This window comes from Xiphophorus couchianus, chromosome 9, assembly GCF_001444195.1.
Source record: "Xiphophorus couchianus chromosome 9, X_couchianus-1.0, whole genome shotgun sequence".
In the NCBI taxonomy this organism is placed as follows: Eukaryota; Metazoa; Chordata; class Actinopteri; order Cyprinodontiformes; family Poeciliidae; genus Xiphophorus; species Xiphophorus couchianus.
The window spans coordinates 32894607-32915716 of record NC_040236.1 but is presented as its reverse complement, the minus strand read 5'-3'; the positions used below and the strand labels follow the sequence as shown (position 1 = coordinate 32915716).

General features: G+C 36.7%; 4 protein-coding genes across 7 annotated transcripts; 2 read left to right on the top strand and 2 right to left on the bottom strand.

The window, feature by feature from the left end:
• Positions 1-495: 495 nt before the first annotated feature.
• c9h19orf25 (chromosome 9 C19orf25 homolog) lies at positions 496-2303 on the top strand. Its single transcript, XM_028028944.1, has 3 exons — positions 496-662; positions 1121-1299; positions 1876-2303. Exons 2-3 carry the CDS (start codon positions 1158-1160, stop codon positions 2055-2057), a joined length of 324 nt encoding a protein of 107 aa, XP_027884745.1. The 5' UTR covers positions 496-662; positions 1121-1157; the 3' UTR covers positions 2058-2303.
• A 1184-nt stretch (positions 2304-3487) lies between these two features.
• Positions 3488-12519, bottom strand: reep6 (receptor accessory protein 6). Of its 3 annotated transcripts, none has more exons than XM_028028941.1 (7): positions 12363-12519; positions 8039-8132; positions 6635-6773; positions 5535-5703; positions 5323-5459; positions 4691-4713; positions 3488-3774 (listed from the first exon to the last, which is right to left on the bottom strand). In XM_028028941.1, the coding sequence occupies exons 1-6, from the start codon at positions 12493-12495 to the stop codon at positions 4699-4701; spliced, it is 687 nt and encodes a 228-aa protein (XP_027884742.1). In that variant the 5' UTR covers positions 12496-12519; the 3' UTR covers positions 3488-3774; positions 4691-4698. The 3 variants fall into 3 exon arrangements, with proteins under 3 accessions (XP_027884742.1, XP_027884744.1, XP_027884743.1); XM_028028943.1 differs by lacking the exon at positions 12363-12519 and adding an exon at positions 9232-9415; XM_028028942.1 differs by lacking the exon at positions 4691-4713.
• Positions 7969-16325, top strand: LOC114151615 (interferon-induced protein with tetratricopeptide repeats 5-like). Of its 2 annotated transcripts, XR_003596971.1 has the most exons (3): positions 7969-8106; positions 12406-12571; positions 14863-14993. XR_003596971.1 is itself a non-coding variant. In XM_028028939.1 (2 exons), exons 1-2 carry the CDS (start codon positions 14000-14002, stop codon positions 16169-16171), a joined length of 1383 nt encoding a protein of 460 aa, XP_027884740.1. In that variant the 5' UTR covers positions 12966-13999; the 3' UTR covers positions 16172-16325. The 2 variants fall into 2 exon arrangements, 1 of the variants encoding a protein (XP_027884740.1); XM_028028939.1 differs by lacking the exons at positions 7969-8106; positions 12406-12571 and adding an exon at positions 12966-14073 and having other exon boundaries at positions 14863-16325.
• A 360-nt stretch (positions 16326-16685) lies between these two features.
• gpx7 (glutathione peroxidase 7) lies at positions 16686-20960 on the bottom strand. Its single transcript, XM_028026688.1, has 3 exons — positions 20714-20960; positions 18925-19186; positions 16686-17494 (listed from the first exon to the last, which is right to left on the bottom strand). Exons 1-3 carry the CDS (start codon positions 20867-20869, stop codon positions 17331-17333), a joined length of 582 nt encoding a protein of 193 aa, XP_027882489.1. The 5' UTR covers positions 20870-20960; the 3' UTR covers positions 16686-17330.
• Positions 20961-21110: the final 150 nt, after the last annotated feature.

Below are 21110 nucleotides of genomic sequence, written 5' to 3'. Positions count from 1 at the left end.
GCTGTCCAGAGAAGACCAGGAACACCCTTCAAATGCTACAGTTTTGAAGATGCTCTGACGCAGTCATCTAGTCATCACATTGTCTTAATAGCTAATATATCCCACCTATTAACAGCTGCCAAGATAAAAAGAATATTTTACTTCACCTGTCAATGGTCATTATGATATGCCTAATCAGCGCAAAGGAATGTTTTAAAGAAGCAAAGATATTGGTGCGAAGTGATCTTTTATTTGAAAAAATCAGAAGAGAACTTCAAGAAGATTTTAATGGCGTTTGGCCAAAAACAAAATGGGTCATTACTGCCAACAGCTAGTAAGGGTGTGAATCAAGATAAGAGGCTCAAAAACAAACAAATAAAAGTTTTATTCTTTTAAGTAAACCGGTTAACTTCAATACAAAAATCTGTTTTTTTCTCTTGTGATTTAATCGGTTTCTGACATCATGGCAGACATCCTCACCTTCTTGTTCACCGTACCAGTGACGTGGCGTGTGACGCCATGACGCACGGCTGGTTACCCTTGGCTTCCGGTGACGTGGTTGCTAACTTGTGTTGATGTATTTTTCTCGTTTTTCTGTATAAGAAAGTGGGAAAGTACGCCGTTGACGGAGTGAGCCAGACCCGAAACGAGTCGAAAAGCTTCCACAATAAACATAAACCTCGGTAAGCTCTGAAAAACATGGCTTGTTGTGGCGGTTTACAACGTAAACCAGAACCTCAATCAATTATTTCCAGAATTAAGCTATAATTTGTTGTTACCTAACGTAACGTTAATTAACGACACACAAAGTATCTCACAATACATTTTACTTCGTTGTAAACCATTCGGCTGAATATTTATCTTTTTAGCTTGTATAGATTTTCGTGTTTTAGCGGTTTAAATGGATAATATATTGCTGCAGGGGTGATATGTTTCCCTGGATATATTTTTGTTTAACAAACTCTGGCTTAAAATGATGTAGTATCTTGGTTATATTTGATATAAATAATTACTTTAAGACTTTAAAAATTATTCAGACTTCCTTATTCTGCAGAATAAAGAGAAAAATAGATCATTTTGATAATCAGGTTTACTGGAGCTGGAGGCACGGCTCTGTTTTCTAACTTCTTTATTCCTTCAGTATTTCAGGTGGAGAAAGTGTAGCATTGCTTGTGGAAATGAATATTGGCTCTAAAACTAAGAAACGGGTGGTTCTACCCAGCCGACCCGAGCTCCCCACTATGGGTCAGCTTCTGGAGGACATCCACAAAGCTGCTCCTGATGACCCGGTTTTCAGCATCCTGGAGAAAACCGAGCAGAGTGAGTCCACACCGGAGACAAGTTGGTTCATATTCCCATCACCTGTTCCATTACTCCCCTTTAAAAACATTTAATTTTTTTAATTAAACTGGACCTCTTAACAGAAATAAGAGGACATGTATCAAATTCTTTTTTTAAACATTTCTGCAACAACACGATTGTTTTGCTTTTGTTTCTGAAGAAATCCAACATCATTAATTCCCCAATCAGACAAGATAAAGAAAAGAGGATTTCACTCTCCACGGGAAAAGAAAACTGGATTTATCCGCCATGAAAGAAATGGGAAGACAGTTTTGAACTAATAATTCTGAGAATAAAAGTCATAAGATATGAAAGTTATAATTTCAAACTGCGCATCTTGTGATTATGACTTTAAAACTCAATTTTAATGCTCATAACTACAACTTTTATACTTTTAATTATTGCTTTAAATCTTGTGATAATGAATTATACTTAATTGTGACATGCTCATAAGTATGTCACATATATTTAGAACATGCACTTTATTAACAGAACAAAAGTTCTGTGTGTTTGGATCCGACCCGCTGACCAGACGTTTGGACGTTCTGTGTTTAGCTTCGTCCCAGCCGGCGGACAGCGAGGCGGAGCTGCGGTTCCAGCAGAGCCGCCGCTATTTGGATCTGAACGGCCGACTGGAGGAGGCGCTGGGTCGGCTGCAGAAACAGAGGGAGGCGCTGCAGACGGCCGGGGGACAGCTGGACAGGACGGTGGAGGAGGTCAAAGGTCAAGTCTGCTGACTCAGCACATCCCAAAGAGACGCTTCTTCTTCTCTTTAACTGAACTCTGCTACTGGAAACCCAGACAGACAGTGATGGCTGACCTTTGACCTCACCTGCAATCCCGCTTCATGGTCCCTGAATGTTTCTGATCATGAAAAGTGTTGCGATCTAAAGTCAGCAGTTTGACCGCGAAAATAAATGAGAAAATGTGCAGAAATAAAAATCAGAGTGGAAAGTAAAAGTGAGAATAAAAGAAAATATTAATTAGTTTGTTATTTTGTATATTGTGCAAAATTGTGTTATATTTGTTTTTGTGCAAAGCTTTATTCTTTATGTTTTTTTAAATAAATGTAAAACATAAAGCAGTGCATGTTTATTTCATTTTATTTCAAGGATAACCTCTTGAGATGTTTTTGTGGGGGTCCTTACAAAAACATAAATATTAAAGCAAAAAATAATAAAATAAAACGGTTGATGAAAATAAATAATATTCAGGTACCCAAACCTTTTCTCATGTGTAGATGTTCGCCCTCATTTATTTAAACCCTTAATCACAAATTAATATTTCATTTCACTCAAAGTGAAACTGAACTTTTTTTCCTCTAAATTGAGGGAAAGGAAACAAGACAAGCTTCAACTCTGACATTTGGTTAAGAAAGTGGAGTATTAAGGTTTCCAGTTGAACAAAATGTTCACATTTTCAACATGTATTCATTTGCAGAAACTGATCTGATCAAACTTAATTATTCCTGTGTTCGTAAATGTTCAATTTTTCCCCGTCCGCCATTTTTCCTGCTGCACCTAAAATATTTCTGTATTTCTGTGTCGTGTTGGCAAAAGTTAGCATCTCTATTTTCTATCGATGGAGTGAAATCATCAGTGCAGATATGACCGGGTTGCTCTTCTTCTACCCACCAGTAGATGGTGATGTAAAATTATCAATGAATAAGTTGCTCAGAAAATTCCATTCTATTCTATATTAACAACCCCTGGAGGAAAACTGGATCCTCATTTCACTTTTCCTTTCTTAAATTCTTTAAATATTAATAAATTGTATTTATTTAAAAACAACAAATTTCATATATATATTTAACAAAAAATTACTTTCTAAAAAAAGAAGTGATTTCACTGTAGCAACTCTAAAGTTTTATTTTGTGAGACTAAATAGAAAAAATGTGTCTTTGGTGTAGAAAAAGTTTTTAGTTTATTCCCAGAAATTTTTACTTTCTTCAAAAAATAAACTAACAGAGTTCAATGAATGGATGAGGCAAAGTTTGTTTTTCAGTAAAAAGGTCCTGGATGCCTCTGTGGTCTGACTTACAGTAAAAATAAAAGCAGAAAAAGTGTCAAATAAATTGACAGCATTTCAGAGGCAAATAAGAAACAGAAATTCAAAGTGAACTGGTTCATTTTTGTAGATTCAGTTCTGTAATCTGAACTGTTAGAACCTCCAGTCACAGGATTTTATTTTTTATTTTTTCCTGAACTTGTTTTGACATTTAGCTCGTAGATCAGACAGCAGCTTCCAGTATCTGTCTGATTTTCTAAAGACAATAAATGATCTCCAAATCATAAATTCAGATTAAATACATCACCGTTCTTCAAAAATATGGCCTTATAACCGAGTCTCTGTGACATAAGGAGCACTTTCTGTTTGGATCATTCAGGATAAAAACATCTCTGCTCCTCTTCCTCGGCGGAGCATCTTCCTCTTCCTCTGCTGCTATCTGAACAACTGTTAAACACAAACAAGAAATTTTGAGTTATTTTGTGGATTTTAAAAAATGTTTCTCATCAAGTGTTTACTAGAGGGAAAAACAGCCGACACAAACATATCGCTGTTTTCTAAACTACTGTTACCTAAAGGAGGTTTTTCTATTTTACTAGCATGAAAGTCAAATTTTAAAATACTTTAAAATTTGAACAGGGCTTTTCGGAAATGTAAAATAATCCAGGAAAGGAAGTGCGGACGTTCACCAAGCGTCTATAACCTGTTCATTCATCCAGCCTCCAGGGGGCGCTGTTTTAAAAGTGCGTGGTTCCCAAAGTCAGCGCTAGCTTGACATAGCACAGAACAGTCTGCGGTCGGTTTTCAAGTTAAAACTTGATGAAAACTTGATATGAAGTTATCAAATTCAAAGGTGAGTTGCTTGACACTCAGGTTGTTTGGATCCTTTGTTGAGGATTGTTAATTTTACCGCTAGGAGTTGTTTTTAGGTCCCGTTTGTGTCGATTTTATAACACCGTCACCGGACGGAACTCCATAGTGGAATGTGGTTATTTTTAATACATTGTCTATAAAATTCTGTAACTTCTTGAAATAGGACTAGTATTTATTTCAGTTGATACTCAGTTAATGTTTTAAGTTAAATAATTCGGCTAAACTGCCATTGATCAGTTTATTTATTTTTAGGGTGTTTTTGTCATGCTAATGCTAATCAATGAAATGCCTATGATGCCTGCCCTTGTTTTCTGTGACCAGTTGGGTGGATTTGGAGTTACGATCTACAGAGGAGAAATAAATGTTTTCAGGAGGAGGAAGGAAGTCCGTAGCTCAACATCAATAGAGAAGAAAACTACTCTGTTATTAAACCAGTTCTTTTCTTTTTTTATCACAACACAGGATCTTTACCAACAACCGGCTCACTTACCAATCTGCTCACCCAAGAAAAGGCTGCAACAGGCGACAAACACGTCGGGATTAGAAGATTCACGCAAAAAAAAGGTCCTACAGGTTGGTTGAGCAGTTCTACAGTCAGTACCAAACCCTGCAGGAGTAAAATCTACCAACCCAAACCACAAGCATGTAGGACACCACAGCAGGCCCATTGGAAAAAAATCTTTGAAATTTGCCAGAAAAAAACCCTCTAAAATATTTAGATTAATCTCTAAAATTAAAAAAATAATACAAATTTATAAGTTTCACAAGTTGAACATTTTTCTTGAAACTCAACTTTTTCAGGAAAAACTTGTACAGTTTTAAATTTCAAAAGTTGAGCATTTTTGACTTTTGAAAATCTCTGAGATTAACCTAAAATCCTCTGAGGTTTTTCTAGCAAATATTAAAATTTTCAAGCTCAGAAGTTTCCAAGTCTTTTCTAGAAAATTTCTCAGATTAATCCTAAACTTTTTTTGTACATTCTACGAATGTATTTTTTCTACAGTGGCCCTATAAACCTGTTCTCCTGCACTGAAGGAACTGTTCTCTGTTTTTCTGAAGCATCATTCCACCATAGCAGCTGTTTAAATCTGAGGAAGGAAGTCAGGAAACACATTTTCTTACCCTTCGTTCTTCTTCGCTCGGAGCAACTTTAGCGTTGGACGTTTCTCCGGTTAAACTTGGTAAACTCTTCGGTTCAGGCGGGGCGACCGGCGGCATTGGTGTCACCAGAGTTTTGTTCTTCACCAGAGTGGATAGAACTCAAGAAGAAGAAGAAGAAGAAGTGTTAGCTTCCTGAAACAGGAGCGCCTGGGTTTCTACTGGTGCTGGGTTACCTTCTCTGGTGAGGTTCTCGGCGGCGCTCATGGCCTTCCCGCTCAGGTCGCTCACCATGTTGTCCACCGTGGCCTCATGCCGGAGGAAGACGGGCCGAACCACTTTGTTGTAAATGATCTGGGAGCCATTCCACGATATCGGAGCCATGCACCACAACAGGAACAAACACTGGAAACAAACACCAGGAAAACATCCAGAACCATTTCCCACACTTTGTTGAATTTTACATTTATTCCCGAAAAGATACAACTGATACGACGCCACCTGCCAATCATTCCAGTGGGTTTGTCAGAAACTGACCAGTCGGTGGTCGCTATTTAAGTATATGCCCCTTATCTGGAGGAACCGAACCTCTGGCAACGTTGCCAGAGTTCGTTATTGCTAACGCTGTAACGGACAGAGTTCATTAGGAAAAAAAGGTCCATGTGGAACATGCAGCCTTTACCCAGAGCATTTAGAGTGTGGAATACAATTTATTACATTTCCAGAACCCAAATGGAGTCTGGAATAAATGGATCAAGGCCTGCAGCCGACCTCATGTCCTGTCCAATGAAACTGGTCAACAGCAACTACCACATGTTAGTCAGCATGAAGGTAACTGGCAGTTAACATCCAATGTTTTGTCAAAACTACACTTATTTATTGTCAAATCAAAGACCAATAATGCTCTGTGGCAGCATGAAAACTTGTGCTGCAGTAACTGCAGATTTATATTTAAGAAACTTTTTATTCTAATGTTTATTTTTAAGCATTTTCCTGGAGGCAGATTTTCACGAGCTGCTATTATTTAACCCGACGCAGCGTTCACACTAACACCCAACGAGACTTTCTGCTCCTCATTCTTCCTCTTGCTGAGAAAAACTCTGATTTTAACGATGATTTCTCCATTGTTTCCTGCCATCAGCCTCGCAGACCTGATGTACGACTCTGAGAAATGTTTTGCCTCAGTGTTGGCTGATAAGGCAAAAATAAGTCAGAAATGCTTCTGGTATCGCATAGAGTTCCTCTACCTCTGCCATCATAACTGTCTGTTTGTCGGAGGTCTGGGGCCGGCGTCATGTCAATTTTTGTTTTTTGAAAACTCTGGGTGTGTCCTCACCTTAAATGCGTAGTAAAACGGGAACCAGTAAAGAAAAATGTCGGAGAAGAACTCGCCCAGGCTGAAGACGCCGTACACCACCCAGTAGGTCAGCCATTTTGTGTCGTCTTCTTTGCAGGGACTTTCAATGGCTTTGATTCTGCAGAAAACCAGAACTTAAGTTCCAACTGAGACAGGACTGGAAACAACAGGCAGAAAATGAAGAAAACTTTCCACATCCGTTTCTGATTGACAAAAAATTATGTTTGACGTTTTCTATCAAATCCTGCAGATTTTATCCGATAAAATACAGATTTACCAAAAACGTTCAGTTGATATTCATTAGGAAAACCAACTGCAGTGAATAAATTGGACCAGATCAAAGGTAAGGTTTAATCACAGACACATTAATAACGGTATATTCATCCTGTAAAATGAATAACTGAAGTTTATTTCTGTTATTTCCTCTGACGGATTAACAGAGCCAGATGAAGAAAAAGATTTTCATTACAAGAATAAAGTTTTACATCAATAAAGTTTAAATAATATGAGAATAAAGTTGCAATAATACATGAATAAAGCAATATTACCAGAATAGTTGTAATAATATGAGAATAACATAAGATTACAATATTAAAGTCACAATAATATGAGAATAGTTGCACTGACTTTGATTTTATATTATTTAGACTTTGTTCTCATCACTTTATTCTGGTAATATTACATTTTGTATTACAAATTTATTCTTATATTGTTTTGACTTTATTGTCTTATTATTTCAGCTTTGTTTTTATATTATTTTGACTTGTATTACAACTCGTAATATTACAACCTTGTCATATTACGAGTTTTTGTCGTACGGCTTTATTCTGGTAATATTATTTTACATATTGCTTCTCGTATTACAACTTCATTCTTGCAGTTTTCAACTTTTTGGTCAGACATTTTTATTGTCGTATTACGACTTTATTCTCATATTATTTCAGCTGTGTTATGAGTCTATGAACATTTAATACTGAAACTGGAAAACATTTTAAATATCCAAAATGAATAAACAAGAAGCAACAAATAAATGAATTATGAAATCTCTGTAAACAAAACTGCCCTTCAAAATAAGGGCTGGTTGAGACCAAAACACCAGAATGAAAATCTTCTAAACAAATCATCCAGTTTTTGGTAGAAGGAGAGAAAATTAAAAAAAAATGATTGAGCTTGTTTTATTGCTAAACATTATAACTTTATTCTTATAATAAAACTTTTTTTCTTAGCCTGGCTCAAGTACTCTGCCATAAGATCTTATAATATAATATTCTAACATAAATTTAGTTTTTAAAACATACATCTGCTAATATTATTCACTTCTATATGCTTTCATTCCCACATGTTGTTGGAGCATCAACAGAAAAACGGAGGAATAAAACTCACGAATAATAAGCCGGATAGACGAAGCCGATCAGGTTGCAGAGCAGCGAAGCTCCATATCCATAAATCAGGTAAAGTCCAGTCAGCGAGACGGCGCCTGGACAGACACATCCAGTTTATATCACAACCATTCACAGCAAATTACGTCTGGAGACACATTACAAAAAAAACAGGAACTTTTCAGGGAATAAAGCCGAACTGCAGCAAGTCAAAATAAGAATAAAGTCATATTACCAGAATAAACTATAATAAGAGAATAAAATTGTATGACAAGTCATAATTCTATAATAAAGTTATAATAACATGAAAATAAGCTCATGATGAAAATAGTCATAATACAAGAATAATTTTAATAGTTCAGAAATAAAGTCATGAAAATGAAGCCAAACGACAAAGTTGTAATAATAATATAGAAAAGCAATAATAGAAAAACAGTCATATTAGAGTAAAGTACCAATAAGAATCAGACACAATAAAAAGTTATACTGTAAGAAAAAAAGTTGGAATAATATGAGCAAAATGTCGTGTGACAAACTCAGTAATACGAGAATAAACAAATGTCTTATTTGAAAGATAATTTTCTAGCGGGACGTAATCTTTGAGTTTAAGAGCATCAAGTAAAAAAATATTTAGTAAAACATTTACTCAAGTCCTGAGTAACTTTAATATTTAAAATTTACATCATCAGATGAACCAAAATATAAAATTAAGTGGATTTTTTTTTATTTTAAAGACCAAAATAACAATAATTCATATAAATAACAAAATCAAGCAAAAAAAAAAAAGAGTTTCCAAATCAGTTTCTTTTAATAAAAAAGTTATCAAACTTTAACAGAACCTGCAGGTGTGTGTCTGTTTGGTGAATTTCTGGTTCAAATGTTTGTTTTTCATTCAGTGGGTAGAAAATCCACAGAGTAGCAAAACTTCAAGTAACTGTAGAAATACTTCCTAATAAAAGTAAAAAGTAGTGAAAGGTACATTAAAAAAAAGTTACTCATGTAAATGTAAGTAGTTAGAACCCAACTCTGCACATTTACAAAACAACACAGAACATGGAGTGAGAGATTAGTATTTTAATCTCGGGTTGTGTTATTGCGGGATGATTTCATGTTAGTTTAGAGACTTTTTGTTAAATATAAAGTGACTCTGAGGCTGAAACAGTTTTAGAAACTCCGTCCCACCATAAATCCTCCTACCTCTGATCAGCTTACGCTGCTGTTCAGTCATGGAGGCCGTCCTGCTCTGCTGCCGGGATAATCTGCCTCCGCGTCAGCGCCCGGAGCGGGAGCAGCGGCCGCCTGGCACCGGTGACGTCATCGCTGCGTCACCGCCACGCTGCTGCCTGCTTACTGGTGTTTCCCTCGGCGGCCCGGCCTTAAAGGCTTTTATTTCAATTAGGGCTGCCATTATTTTAGTAATCGAAAATTAGATTTTTGAGTTAACCACTGAAGCCATTTTTTTAAATTAAACATTAGAAATTCACTAAAAGATGCAAATAAACAATTCAACTTTTAAATAAGAAACATTTTAATCCCTAAAATGAAACAATATTTCTGTAATCTAGTGTTTCTCAAACTTTTAACTCATTTAACAAACACTAAACTAACTTTAAATTACCCTGCAATAACAACATCTTAATCCGACCTGAAGTGGAAATATTCGCCTCTTAACTCACTTATTGTTATGAACTCAGGATGTTTTGAGCTTTTTACAGTTTCTGAAAGTTCAATTCTAAGCTTTCCAATTATGTCGAACACATAGAAATAAAAAAATAATCTATTTACTACCAAGTGTGTGCATTAGTGACATTTTAGGTCCATTTGTAATTTAGAAGCACAAAAACATAAAGATGTGTATTTATCTAATGTATTTAATCGTGTTTAATTAAATAAAAGTAACGATAGCTGTTTTAACAGTCCTTTGGTAAGCTAGCTGTAGCGCTGCTGTTCTGACGATCTGAGCTACCGCATCAGATTTTCCTACAGTAGCACGGATAGATGGCTAAGTCTGTCTGTCGGTGCTACCCGTCTAAAACTGCTACCGTCATGTTTACAAACAGAAACTACAGCAGGTTGTTATTGTTATATATATTGGATAACATTATTCGAGTGACGGGACTGAAGTGGAAGCTTAGCAGTTATGGTTAGCTTAGCATTGGAACAATTTATATCCATGACGAAACCACAAGAAGATCACTTCCTTCATCTGAATATCCTACCTGTTTAAAATGAAAAGCTGTAGATGTTTGACCTAATCCTTTATTAGAATATAATACCTGTTAAAATATATTTTAAACACAAAGGTGTTTGTAAGAATAAAACAGTATCCGACAGGGGAAACGGGTTTTTATTGGAATTAAATTAAACACAGACTAATACAGATCACCGCAACTCTTTTTTGCATATTAATACGTTGTATGACAGACTTTATCAAATGCAGCCACAATGTGTCACCGAACTGCGAAGGTCATTGTGTTCCTGAAATGATAGGATATGATTAATATACACTAATATTACACTAATATTACACAGCTTCAGTCCCACATCTATTTAGCAAAGTTTAATAATAAAAAAAGAGTGTAATTAAACTAAAATATTTTGAAATATAGGGACAAAATAGCCCAAAACAACATATTTTGTCCTGATTAACCACCAAACTATGACTTGTTTACAGTAGCAACGACTTTGCAGACGGCAAACTAAAGCCATTTATAAATAAATGTATAAGCTACCTGTCATGTAAAGTAAAGACATGAAGTAATACAGCAGCTTAATGACAGCCAAGTATAAAATAAATTAAATAAAGCTTACCGTAAACTTCGATGAAATAAAACACATGAAACAAAACTTCCACAGGTAGGACGGATTTATAAGAAATCTGCTGAGTAATCAGTATGTGATGTAGCATCGACGTGCGCATGCGCATTGCTGCAAGGAAGGACGGGTTTAAGGGTAGCGCAGATAAACAGAACAACGCACTTTTTCTTTTGGACTTTTTTTACTTTGACTGCAAATAAACGGTCGTTTACATGCAGTACCCTGCTCACCACCAGGGGGCGCAGTCTCAGAAAGACCGCCCTAAAGGCTTCACTTTTAATTTCAGTTAGGATTATTACGATCATTTTAGTTATCGATTAATCAGGGGTTTTTTTTAAAGTATATTAGACCAATTTTTCAATTAACTACTTTAGGCTCTTTTATACAATATTAGAAATTCATAAAAGATGCAAATAAACAATTCAACTCTTTTTAAAATAAACATTTTACAATAAAGCTCCCCTTGTAGAAAGCTAATAAATACTTCATAGTTATGTTATTAATTAAGCTCTTAATACTTTCTAAATAATTAATAACTGTTTATTATGCATTAATTAAAGGTGAGAAGGAGACCAAATCTACTGGTTTCTTGTCAAATAATGAGCCAGATCTATATATTTAATCTAGAGTTGCTATACTAAACATTTCAGATACATTGAGAGAACAATAAGCAATTGTATATTTTTTACCATACAGTCAAATTCTCACCCTTACTTAATGCATAATAAACAGTTATTAATGCTTTATAAATTCTTTATAGTTGACTTAATAACATTTATAAACTAGTTATTAGCTGTCTGCAAGGGGAGCCTTATTGTAACGTGATGCTGAAACATTTTATTGCCTAAAATGTAATAACATCATTCCTTTAGTGCTTCATAATTAACAGCTAAAAACACTTTGAACGTCAACATGTGAAAAACTGAATTTTTCTGTTTGACTGAACGTCAATGCAGTGCAAGGTTGATTTGTTTGTTTTTATTTATTTAACCGTTTAATTATTGGGAATTAATAGGTGCTTAATAGAACATGTAGGTGAAGCTAAAACTGTTTGTATTGTAGTTTCTTAGCTCTACCTTTTGATTTGCTCTTGAATGATAATTTTTTTTTTGCACTTTCTTTAACTAGGAAAAATTGACACAGATCATGCTAATATGATATTAAAGTATTTATAAACTGTCCAAATTTTGTCCTGCCACAAATCTACAAAAACTGCTGAAGCTCAGAAGTTTGACGATACAGTAAACTAAATAAAAAGTGTTGGTATCGGCAATACTTGGTATCGGATCAATACCAAAATAAGCATCCACCTAGCATGCTTATTTAGCATGTAGCCCAACTAGCAGGCTGAGTTGTAAAGTGTCTTCCTGAAGTCGGTTCAGAAACACTGGATTTCAAACCGTCTAACCTGCTGTTTGACGTGTTCAGGTTCCGGTTTTCCTGCGCCTAACGAACCGTAATACAGAACCGTCAGCTGAACAGACCAGATTACTGAATCGTTTCTGGTTTACCGAGGGCGATGACCTTCTTCTTGATTCCCGTCTTCTCCTCCAGCTTCCCCAGAACATCCGTCACCACGTTCTTCTCGTTGAGAAACTTTTCTGCTCGGTCCTTGATGGAAGCGAAGACGTTCCACAGCCCCATTATTCCTCAGTGACCCGGAGGCGGCCGAAAGCGGAGAGATAATCCTCTGACAGAAGCAATCTGATTTAATCAAGAGGTAAAGCTCTGCTGCAGGGAGGTGGAGCGCCTGGGCGTTGGCAAATAAACTCAAAAGAGAGACCCGTTTCTTTAATCAGACTTTTTAATTTTGAAGAAATTAAAACCAGTTTCAGATTAGTTTGTGCAGCAGGATAAGTCTGCAAGTGGCTCTTTGGGCTTTCCACAGTAAAAAATTAATAGTTATGATTAAAAATTCAAGAGAACCAGATAATAACTAATTCAGGTTTTGCATTTAATTTAATTTCCACAAAGAATGACACTAAATGTAATTTTAGATCTGTTTCCTGTCCAATGCATGAAAAGACATTATTCCTCTTTTTACTAAATTTTATATTTCTTTATTTTAAATCCTAAAAGTAGAAAAAAACTGTGGATTTTTAATAACTATAGTAATAATTTCCTACTGTAGATATTTATCTAAAATTATAAGTTGTCTTTTTTTCAAAATGTGACATTTGCCTGACAGTAAAACTGGCTCTTTAGATTACAGTAGATTTTTATTTTTTATTTCTTTAATATTAAGGTTGATAACCTTCCCACATGCTAAGTAATCTAGCATACACCTTAGTTATCATGTAGCATCTAGCATAGTTATTTTGTTGGATTAGCATTTAGCTTTGACAGCTTTTGCTTGTAACAAATTCATCATGCTTAATATTTCATTAATAATATCATGGTGAGTTAGCATGTCCAAAGTTATATCTCCTCGATAGCATGTAGCATGAAGAGCTAGCATAATTTGCCTAGTCACTATGTGGTAAAGTTAGCTTACTTAATTAGCATTTAGCATACATAGCATTCTTCTTTGTGACAGAATAAGGTCACTATGCCTGCTTTGCATGTGCTATGGTGTACGGTGCTGAGTTAGCATGTCAAAGTTATGTTAGCATAAAAAACATGCTTAATTAGCATGTAGTAGATTTATAACACTTAAGCATTTAGCTAGGTTATCAGGGTTAGTCAACATAGCTAGCTGGAAAACTACAGAGCTGAATATGAACGTTTGACCTTGAATTATCTGAGCACAGTGGATCCGTTTATTTAGGGAAATCAAATTATTTCTGTTGAATTTGATTTTATGGTGCACCTTTTCCTGTTGGACTAAAAATAACATCTTTTTGCTCTGATTCATATTTCTATGAAATATTAAAGTGAACTGTGGTGATGTCATTTAGAGCTGACACAGAGAGGACTTTGAACCGGGCATTTACAGCTCTGCTTGAACTTTGACCTTTCATGTCAAAATGACTCGATACGTTCGTTCGTTCCAGGATAAAAACTGTTCAGTCAGATTTCATTCTTCGTTAAACTCAGCAGCTTCCTGTAGCATCAGATCAGTGCTGAGTTAGTTTCTCGTTCATTAGAAAAGAGAAACGTCTCGACCAGTGAGACTTTATTTACAGGAAATTAAACATTACTGGTTTTTATGGTGCCGCGCCTGAAGAGCAGAACAGAAAGATCCAGAAAGCCACAGAATCCGGACAACGGCTGCAGGATGAGGTCCGTTCCCTGAAACACTTTCAGATTTTTGCTTTTTCTCGTTTCTTCGTAAGGATTTCTCTTTCCCTCTTTGCTCATCTATACTACCTCATATCAGGGCCATTTTATATTGAACATGTATATTTCTGCCAAAAAGCTCAGAAATGTTAAGATTAATCTCAGGAATTTTCCAGAAGTAAAATTTTGAGATTTCTGAGCTTTTTGAGCTCAGAAATGTTGATTTTTCTAGAAAACCTGAAATTTTTTCACCATTTTTTTCTAGTAGATTTCTTCTGTCTGAATATTTTTTACTTTAGAAACTCAGATAATTTCCACTTTTTTTCTAGTAGATTTCTTCTGTCTGAATATTTTTTACTTTAGAAACTCAGATAATTTCCACTTTTTTTCTAGAAATTTTTAGATTAATCTCAGATTTTGTCTCACAATTTTCAACATTACTAACTCAGATATTTTCTGGGTTATTTTCTAGAAAATTTCTGAGATTAATCTCCAAATTTCAGATTTTTTTCCCCAATTTTCAACGTTTTGAGCTCAGAATTTTTCTTTTTTTTTTTAGAGTAACGTCAAAATTTCTGAGATTTTTCTAATTATCAAATTTTTGATTTTGAAATTTTGTATTTTCCACTTTTTTGAGAAAATTTTAGTTTTTTTGGCAGAAATTTCTTTTTTCTCTTCTTATAGGCCATTGTACATTCATCCCTCTGCTGCTCTTCATCCTCCTTTTTCTTCCTTTTCTCTTATTTTGTTCTTCTCAGTTCTGTAGTTTTAAACCTTTCATCGATCTTCCAGCGCCTTTCGGACTCCGTCACAGCTGGAACCTGACCTGGAATCCCACCTGGAGTCTCTGGAGTGCCACTTCACGTGGGATCTGGACCTCAGCAGGTCCAAGCTGCTGTGTCTCCGGGATGCGCTGGAGGACATCGGTCCAGAGTTGGGCTACTGCTGGCTGGGCCACATCTACAACCTGCAGGGCTTCGTCCACCATCAGCTGGGCCTCCTGGAAGACGCTCGGCGTTTCCTCTGCAGGGCGGCTGAGACTTTCCGCCAGCTGAGGAACACCGTCTCAGACGAAGGCCCCTGGTTGGTGGTGAACTACGGGAACATGGCCTGGCTGCACCACCGGCTAGGGGAGTGGGCGCGTAGCGGAGAGTACTTATCGAAGGTTGGAGCTCTGATGACGGAGTACCCGTCTCCGTCTGCAGACGATCCGCACCCGGAGATCTGCGCCGAGAAAGCCTGGACTCTGATGAAGTTCAATCAGAAGCTGCTGGCTGTAGATTATTTCCAGAAAGCCATCAGGATGCAACCAGACATGGTGGAGTGGCACACCAGCCGGGTGCTAGCGTTGGTCGAAGCCTCAAAAAAACAAAACCTGGACTCTGACATCCTGGAGAAGGTGAAGATCGCCAAACAGCACGACCCGGAGAACTTGTACCTCGTTGCTCTCTACCTGGAAGCCCAAGCTCAGAAAGGAGCAAGGATTCACGATGAAGCACAAAAACTGGCGAGGAAAGTGCTAGCAAAGCCGGTTAGCAGTTACAGCGGCGTGACACCGTTGCTAAGGCTCTACCGGACCCACGTCTCCATGGACGAAGCTGTTGATTTAGCAGAAGAGACTCTGGAGAGACAACCCAACTCGCGATACATCAAGAAATGTGCCGCAATCTGCTACAAAAGGAAAGTCTTTTCCCAAAGTAACAAGCACCTGGATCGCAGCCTAATGGACAGAGCAATCAGTCTTCACAAACAAACCATCGCTCTCTACCCTCACTCCTCCCTTAAGATGCAGATATCTTTGGCAAACATGTATGTGAAATCAAACCAGCGAGTTGAAGCCGAAGATGCGTTCAAGGAGCTGCTGAGAAGAAACTTGGATCCCGAAGAGGAGCAGATGGTTTGCAGCTTCTATGCTAAATATCTGCAGTACAGCCAGAAGGAGAGGAAGAAGTCTGTCCGGTTCTACATGAGGGCAGCAGCGATTCCTCACCACAGCTTCTACCGGGACGACAGCATCAGGCGGCTGGAGAGGATGAGCGAAGAGAAACGGCAGCCGATGAGCGGAGACATAGAAGACTTCCTGGTTCATTTGTCCATCTGAAAGCCTGAAGTAGTGAGAGATTCTGCCATTTTATAACATAGTCAAGTAACAATGTAACCTTCAAATGTCATAAAAATGTTACATATATAAAAGATGACTTTAAAGAAATTTTATTTCATAATGTAACACCTTAAAATTGGGCCTCTGTCTCTTTAAGAAGCTCCTGCTCTTTCTGAAGCTCCGCCTCCAGAAGGAGCTTACACGTTTTACCAGCGTTGCTCTGAGCAGCAGCTCCTATAATGAGCTCAGCAGCTCCACCAGGTGTTTGCTAATTGCTGCTGGCTAGTCTGAAGGAGCTGAGTGGGGGAGGAGCTTTGCCTCATAGGTGGGGGTAAGTCCACCCAGGCGTTTTGCACAGTTGAATGGTTGCCACGGAGATAAAAGGATTTCTCAAACATGCACGAAGGAATCAAAGCAACACTCCAGGTGTGTTTTTGATGATGGAAAAACATCATAACATGATGAAAAGTTTAAAACTGTCAATTTTATGTCATTAATAAAATGGTCCATTACATAAGATTTGCATTTTGTGCATTTTTATTCTTCCATTTGGATCTCAGTTGCTTAAAAAACAAGTATAAAAAAAACACCCAGACTGTTTTGGAAATAAATTCATGTTTTTTTTTAAATGAGCCGTTTCAAAAACCTCCTCATTTGTTGAGCCACAATTGACGGGCACCGTTACCTAGCAACCACCGCGGAATTCCACTCGTTGCCTAGCAACCCAGGCTGAGCTCCAGCACCTTCGGTCAGATACATCCATAAATCTGACGCTGAATGGATATAAAAGGACTTTGCACTAATTTGATGGTTAAATAACAGATTAAAAAGTAAATATCTGTTATTGAGCTCATTTATTTTTTCATTTATTTAGCAGGAAAAGGGTTTCTGAATTGAAAACGTTGCTTTTTGTCAATGTAGTCTTCAATTAAATTGCGATTAATGAAAGACTCTGCAGTCGAGTCCCAGCTACCAGTGAATCACAGTGAAAGTTTATTAAAAAACAAGCTCTTTGGTTCAAAAGTGTTCCTGAAAACATCCGATTTTTTATTTAAAGAGTGAATGGTGTTGGATCAGTGCGCTCAGAAAGTAGCCGGAGCTGCTGCGGATAAAAGTGGAAATGTAAAACTTGTGTTCAGTTCATGGAGGAAACGAAGAGCTAAAGCTCTTCCTTCTTCTTCAGGATTATCTGCCGCACCATGTCGGCGATCTTCGGCCGGATCTCCGTGACGGGAACCTTCGGGCCCCAGGCGTCCACCACTCTGCCATCAACGTCGATGAGGAACTTCCAGAAGTTCCAGTCAGGCTCTTTTCCGGACACGTCTGCACAGAAAGAGACTTTTAAAACATTTCCTGCTTTTCTTTGTAACGAGGAAAAACACTGAAAATATTTAGATTCCAAAGAAACGAGACGTTGGTCGCTCCACATCGGACTTTAAACAATTATTTTAGTAATTTATTGATTATTCTGACAATTAAGCAAATAGAAAAGTATTCCATTTGTTAGTAAATAAAGTCAGTATAACAAAAGAGAAAATGCTATTAAAAAATATTTATTTATTGCTTAAAATACAATTAAAATATCACTTAGTTGGGAAGTATTTATTTTTATGTGCAAACATTTCATTTTTCAAAATTAACACTTATTTTTTTACATGAAGCAATATTTTTTATATGATAATTTATTTTCAGTCTGAAGTTTGAAGTATGAAAACGCTTTTCTTTTATGAGCTAGCTGTTTCTAATCTGAAATGATTTTTTTCTCAAGAGAGAAAATGGAGCAGGAAGATATTAAATATGTCAGAATATGAGGTCAGACATTTGGGAGTTTTTTAACTGATAGTCTAAAGTAATGTATCGGGATCGTTCAACTGCAGTTAATTAATCGGCTTGAATCGGGATCGGACACAATGTTTACATATGTAAACGTAAACAAAAGGGGAAAAAACTTTAATTTCTGCCAAAAACCTCAGAAATTTGTAGATTAATTTCAGAAAATTTCTGGAACAATTAAGGATATTTATGTTTGAAAAGCCAAAATTTTGCTAAAAATACAGAAATTTTGAGGTGATTATCAGAAATATTCTAGAAAAAACAGGAATATTTTTGTTTCAAAAGTCTAACACTTTTTACTTTTGAAATGCCAAAATTTCCAAGTTTATTTCCCAAAAATGTCTGAGATTAATCTCAAATTTTCAGAGTTTTTTTCAAGCAGATTTTTGACATTTGAAACAGAGAAATGTACAAGGTTCCTTCTCGAAAATTTTTGAGATTAATCTAAATACCCGAGTCTCTCTAGAAAATTTTTAACTTCTGAAAATCTGAAGTTTTTTTCTAAAGGATCTCTGAGATTATTTGGTTTAATTTTACTCATTTTTCTTCCTTACTGTATCTAAACTGGCCCAAATACAGTCATATTTACAAACTTTGTTGGATTTTTCTTTTTGTAATTTTTTTCCAGATTATTGTTATTTTATTAGGGCTGATCTAATATCTAACGTTTCCTGCTGAGGCATTGTGAAACACCAACTCTGTTTTTTACGCACTGAGTTGTTTGTCTCTTTCTGAGCGTCGCTTTGCTAACTTCCGTAGCTGCTAACAGCAGTTAGCATTGTCAACATTACCGGGTCAAAACGTTCCGCAACAAAAAATACAAATCATCCGCCTGGAACTCATGGCGTTAAGTGATGAAACATAATTAATCGAAGCTTTGATCAAAAATCGATGTCCTGGAATCGATACTCGGGACTCACCTGCCAGGTGTTTGTAGACATTGTTGGCTCCTGTTCCAACCACGGCGATTTTGCTGAATAGCGGGAAGGAGACTCCGTACACGGTTCGCACGAAGCTGTCGATGTCCTTGTCGCTGCCGGGCTCCTGCTGGCCGAACTGGTTGCAGGGGAAAGCCAGGACGTTGAAGTGAAACGGACCGAAGTCCCGCTGCAGCTGCTGCAGGTCTCGGTAGTGCTGGTCGGTGAAACCGCACTCGCTGGCGACGTTCACCACCAGAGACACCTGAGTCCGCAGAGACACCAAATCAGTTACCAATGTAAACACTTACAGAAGCTTACGGAAACTCATTGGTGCCAAGGTTGTTGATTCAAAATTGACTAAAATGTGCATCTTAATGGTTTCTGGACAAAGTTTTTAATGGTCAGAAGTCTTCAGATCTAAGAAAACAAGCTGTTGCAGAGGTAAACATATTTCTGCTATTAGTGGAGCTAAATGTTTGATTAGTGCCAAAGCGTTTTTGCCAACTTTGCTAATGTTTAGCACACATAGCTTCCAGTAAATTAATTTTTCCAGATAAATTCTGAAGTGATAATTTACTCGGCTGTTTTGTAAACTGTCAGTTGAGTAAAATTTGACATCTGTGTTGAGGTTTTAGTATCGACTTAAAGATTTTGTGAGCAAGCTACATATTTAGCTAGAAAAGTGTTTGTAGACAACTATATATTTAACTAAATGTTTAGCTTGACAGGTATTTTTTTTAATTGATTAAACTAAATATTTACCTAGCAAGCTAAATATTCCAAATGTTTTAACCAAAATAGTTCGGCTATCTAAGTAGCAAGCTAAATACTTAGCTTGAAGCAAAAATATTTAGTTTGAATAGTTTAGTAGTTAAACTAAATATTTATTAACAAAATAGTTTTTCTTGAAGTAGAAATACTTAATGCAGTATTCACGTTGTAAGCTAAATATTTAGCATGCTAATTACATACTCAGTTTGAAACTGTGACGTTTATAAATAAATTAATATTATGGTTAAAATGTGACTGTAAAATTAACCCAATTTTTTCCTGTTAGGCTAAATAACCCAAATCATTACTTTTAATTTTTGACTGTAACTTTACAAACTGCATCCCATATTAGACAAGAATGTGGCAAAGATGAGCCACTTAGCAAGAAAGCTATTGAGGTTTGAACATGCTGACTGCTAAAAACTACTCCATACAACCCCGGACTGAAAAAATGATGTTTTCAGGCAGGATTATGAACAAATTAGTTCAAGCAGCAGCAAAAACAACCAAACCGCAGGAAAACAAATCAGACTCCAAACGTTATTACACGTCCAGACAAAACAATTGAAGCTTATAACAATTTTATTTCTTTTTATGTTTACTTCAAAAGTCTTAACATTTTTCTACTTTTAAGTTATATCCTATAATAAAATATTTTTGCCTTATATTCCTTAAGTTTCACTCATCATACACTCCAGCTGGCATGAAAAGCATCTTTTCACGAAAATCTAAAAGTTTAATAAATAAAAAGTGCAAAACGTAGCCATGCAAAGTGAAATATCCCTAAATGGTCATAGGAATGTGTTAGTTTTGTGTTTTTAAGTGACGGTTAGACAGAAAGTGATGATCCGTACCTGGTTAGAATGAAACCTACGGAGCTGCTGCAGCTGCAGGCCTCCTGCCACGTAGGCTGCAGCCAGACATCCCGAGCAGAGCCGCAGTTAGCCACATCTACACATATTAGGAGGAAAATTCACATGCAAGCATTCAGGCATGCAGCTAAATGAACCGGACTCACCGAACCGCGGTACTTCTCCAAAGAAACCAGCTTCCCTCTGCTGTTTACCACCTTAAAAGTGTAAAAGTCTTTTTGTTTGCTCTCTGTCAGGCCGATGAATGATATTAGTGACAATAATAATGTTGCCGATGTAACGGAGAACGCAGCGGGAAGCATCTTAAAAAACAAACTGCCAACTCAACAGAGAGAGAGAGAGAAGCGTCAAAACTCTGAGCCGCTGTCGAGCTGCAGCAGCCAGGACGAGACTTCCGGTGCCCGTTAATGAATGGAGCTAGATTAGGGCTTTGTTTGTCCCCCCAAAAAATGAAAGCGGGGGAAAAAAAGTTTTATAATAATTTTAAAACTGAAAAATAATTTTACACTTGAAAAAGATTTGAAACCCAAAAAATAATTTTGA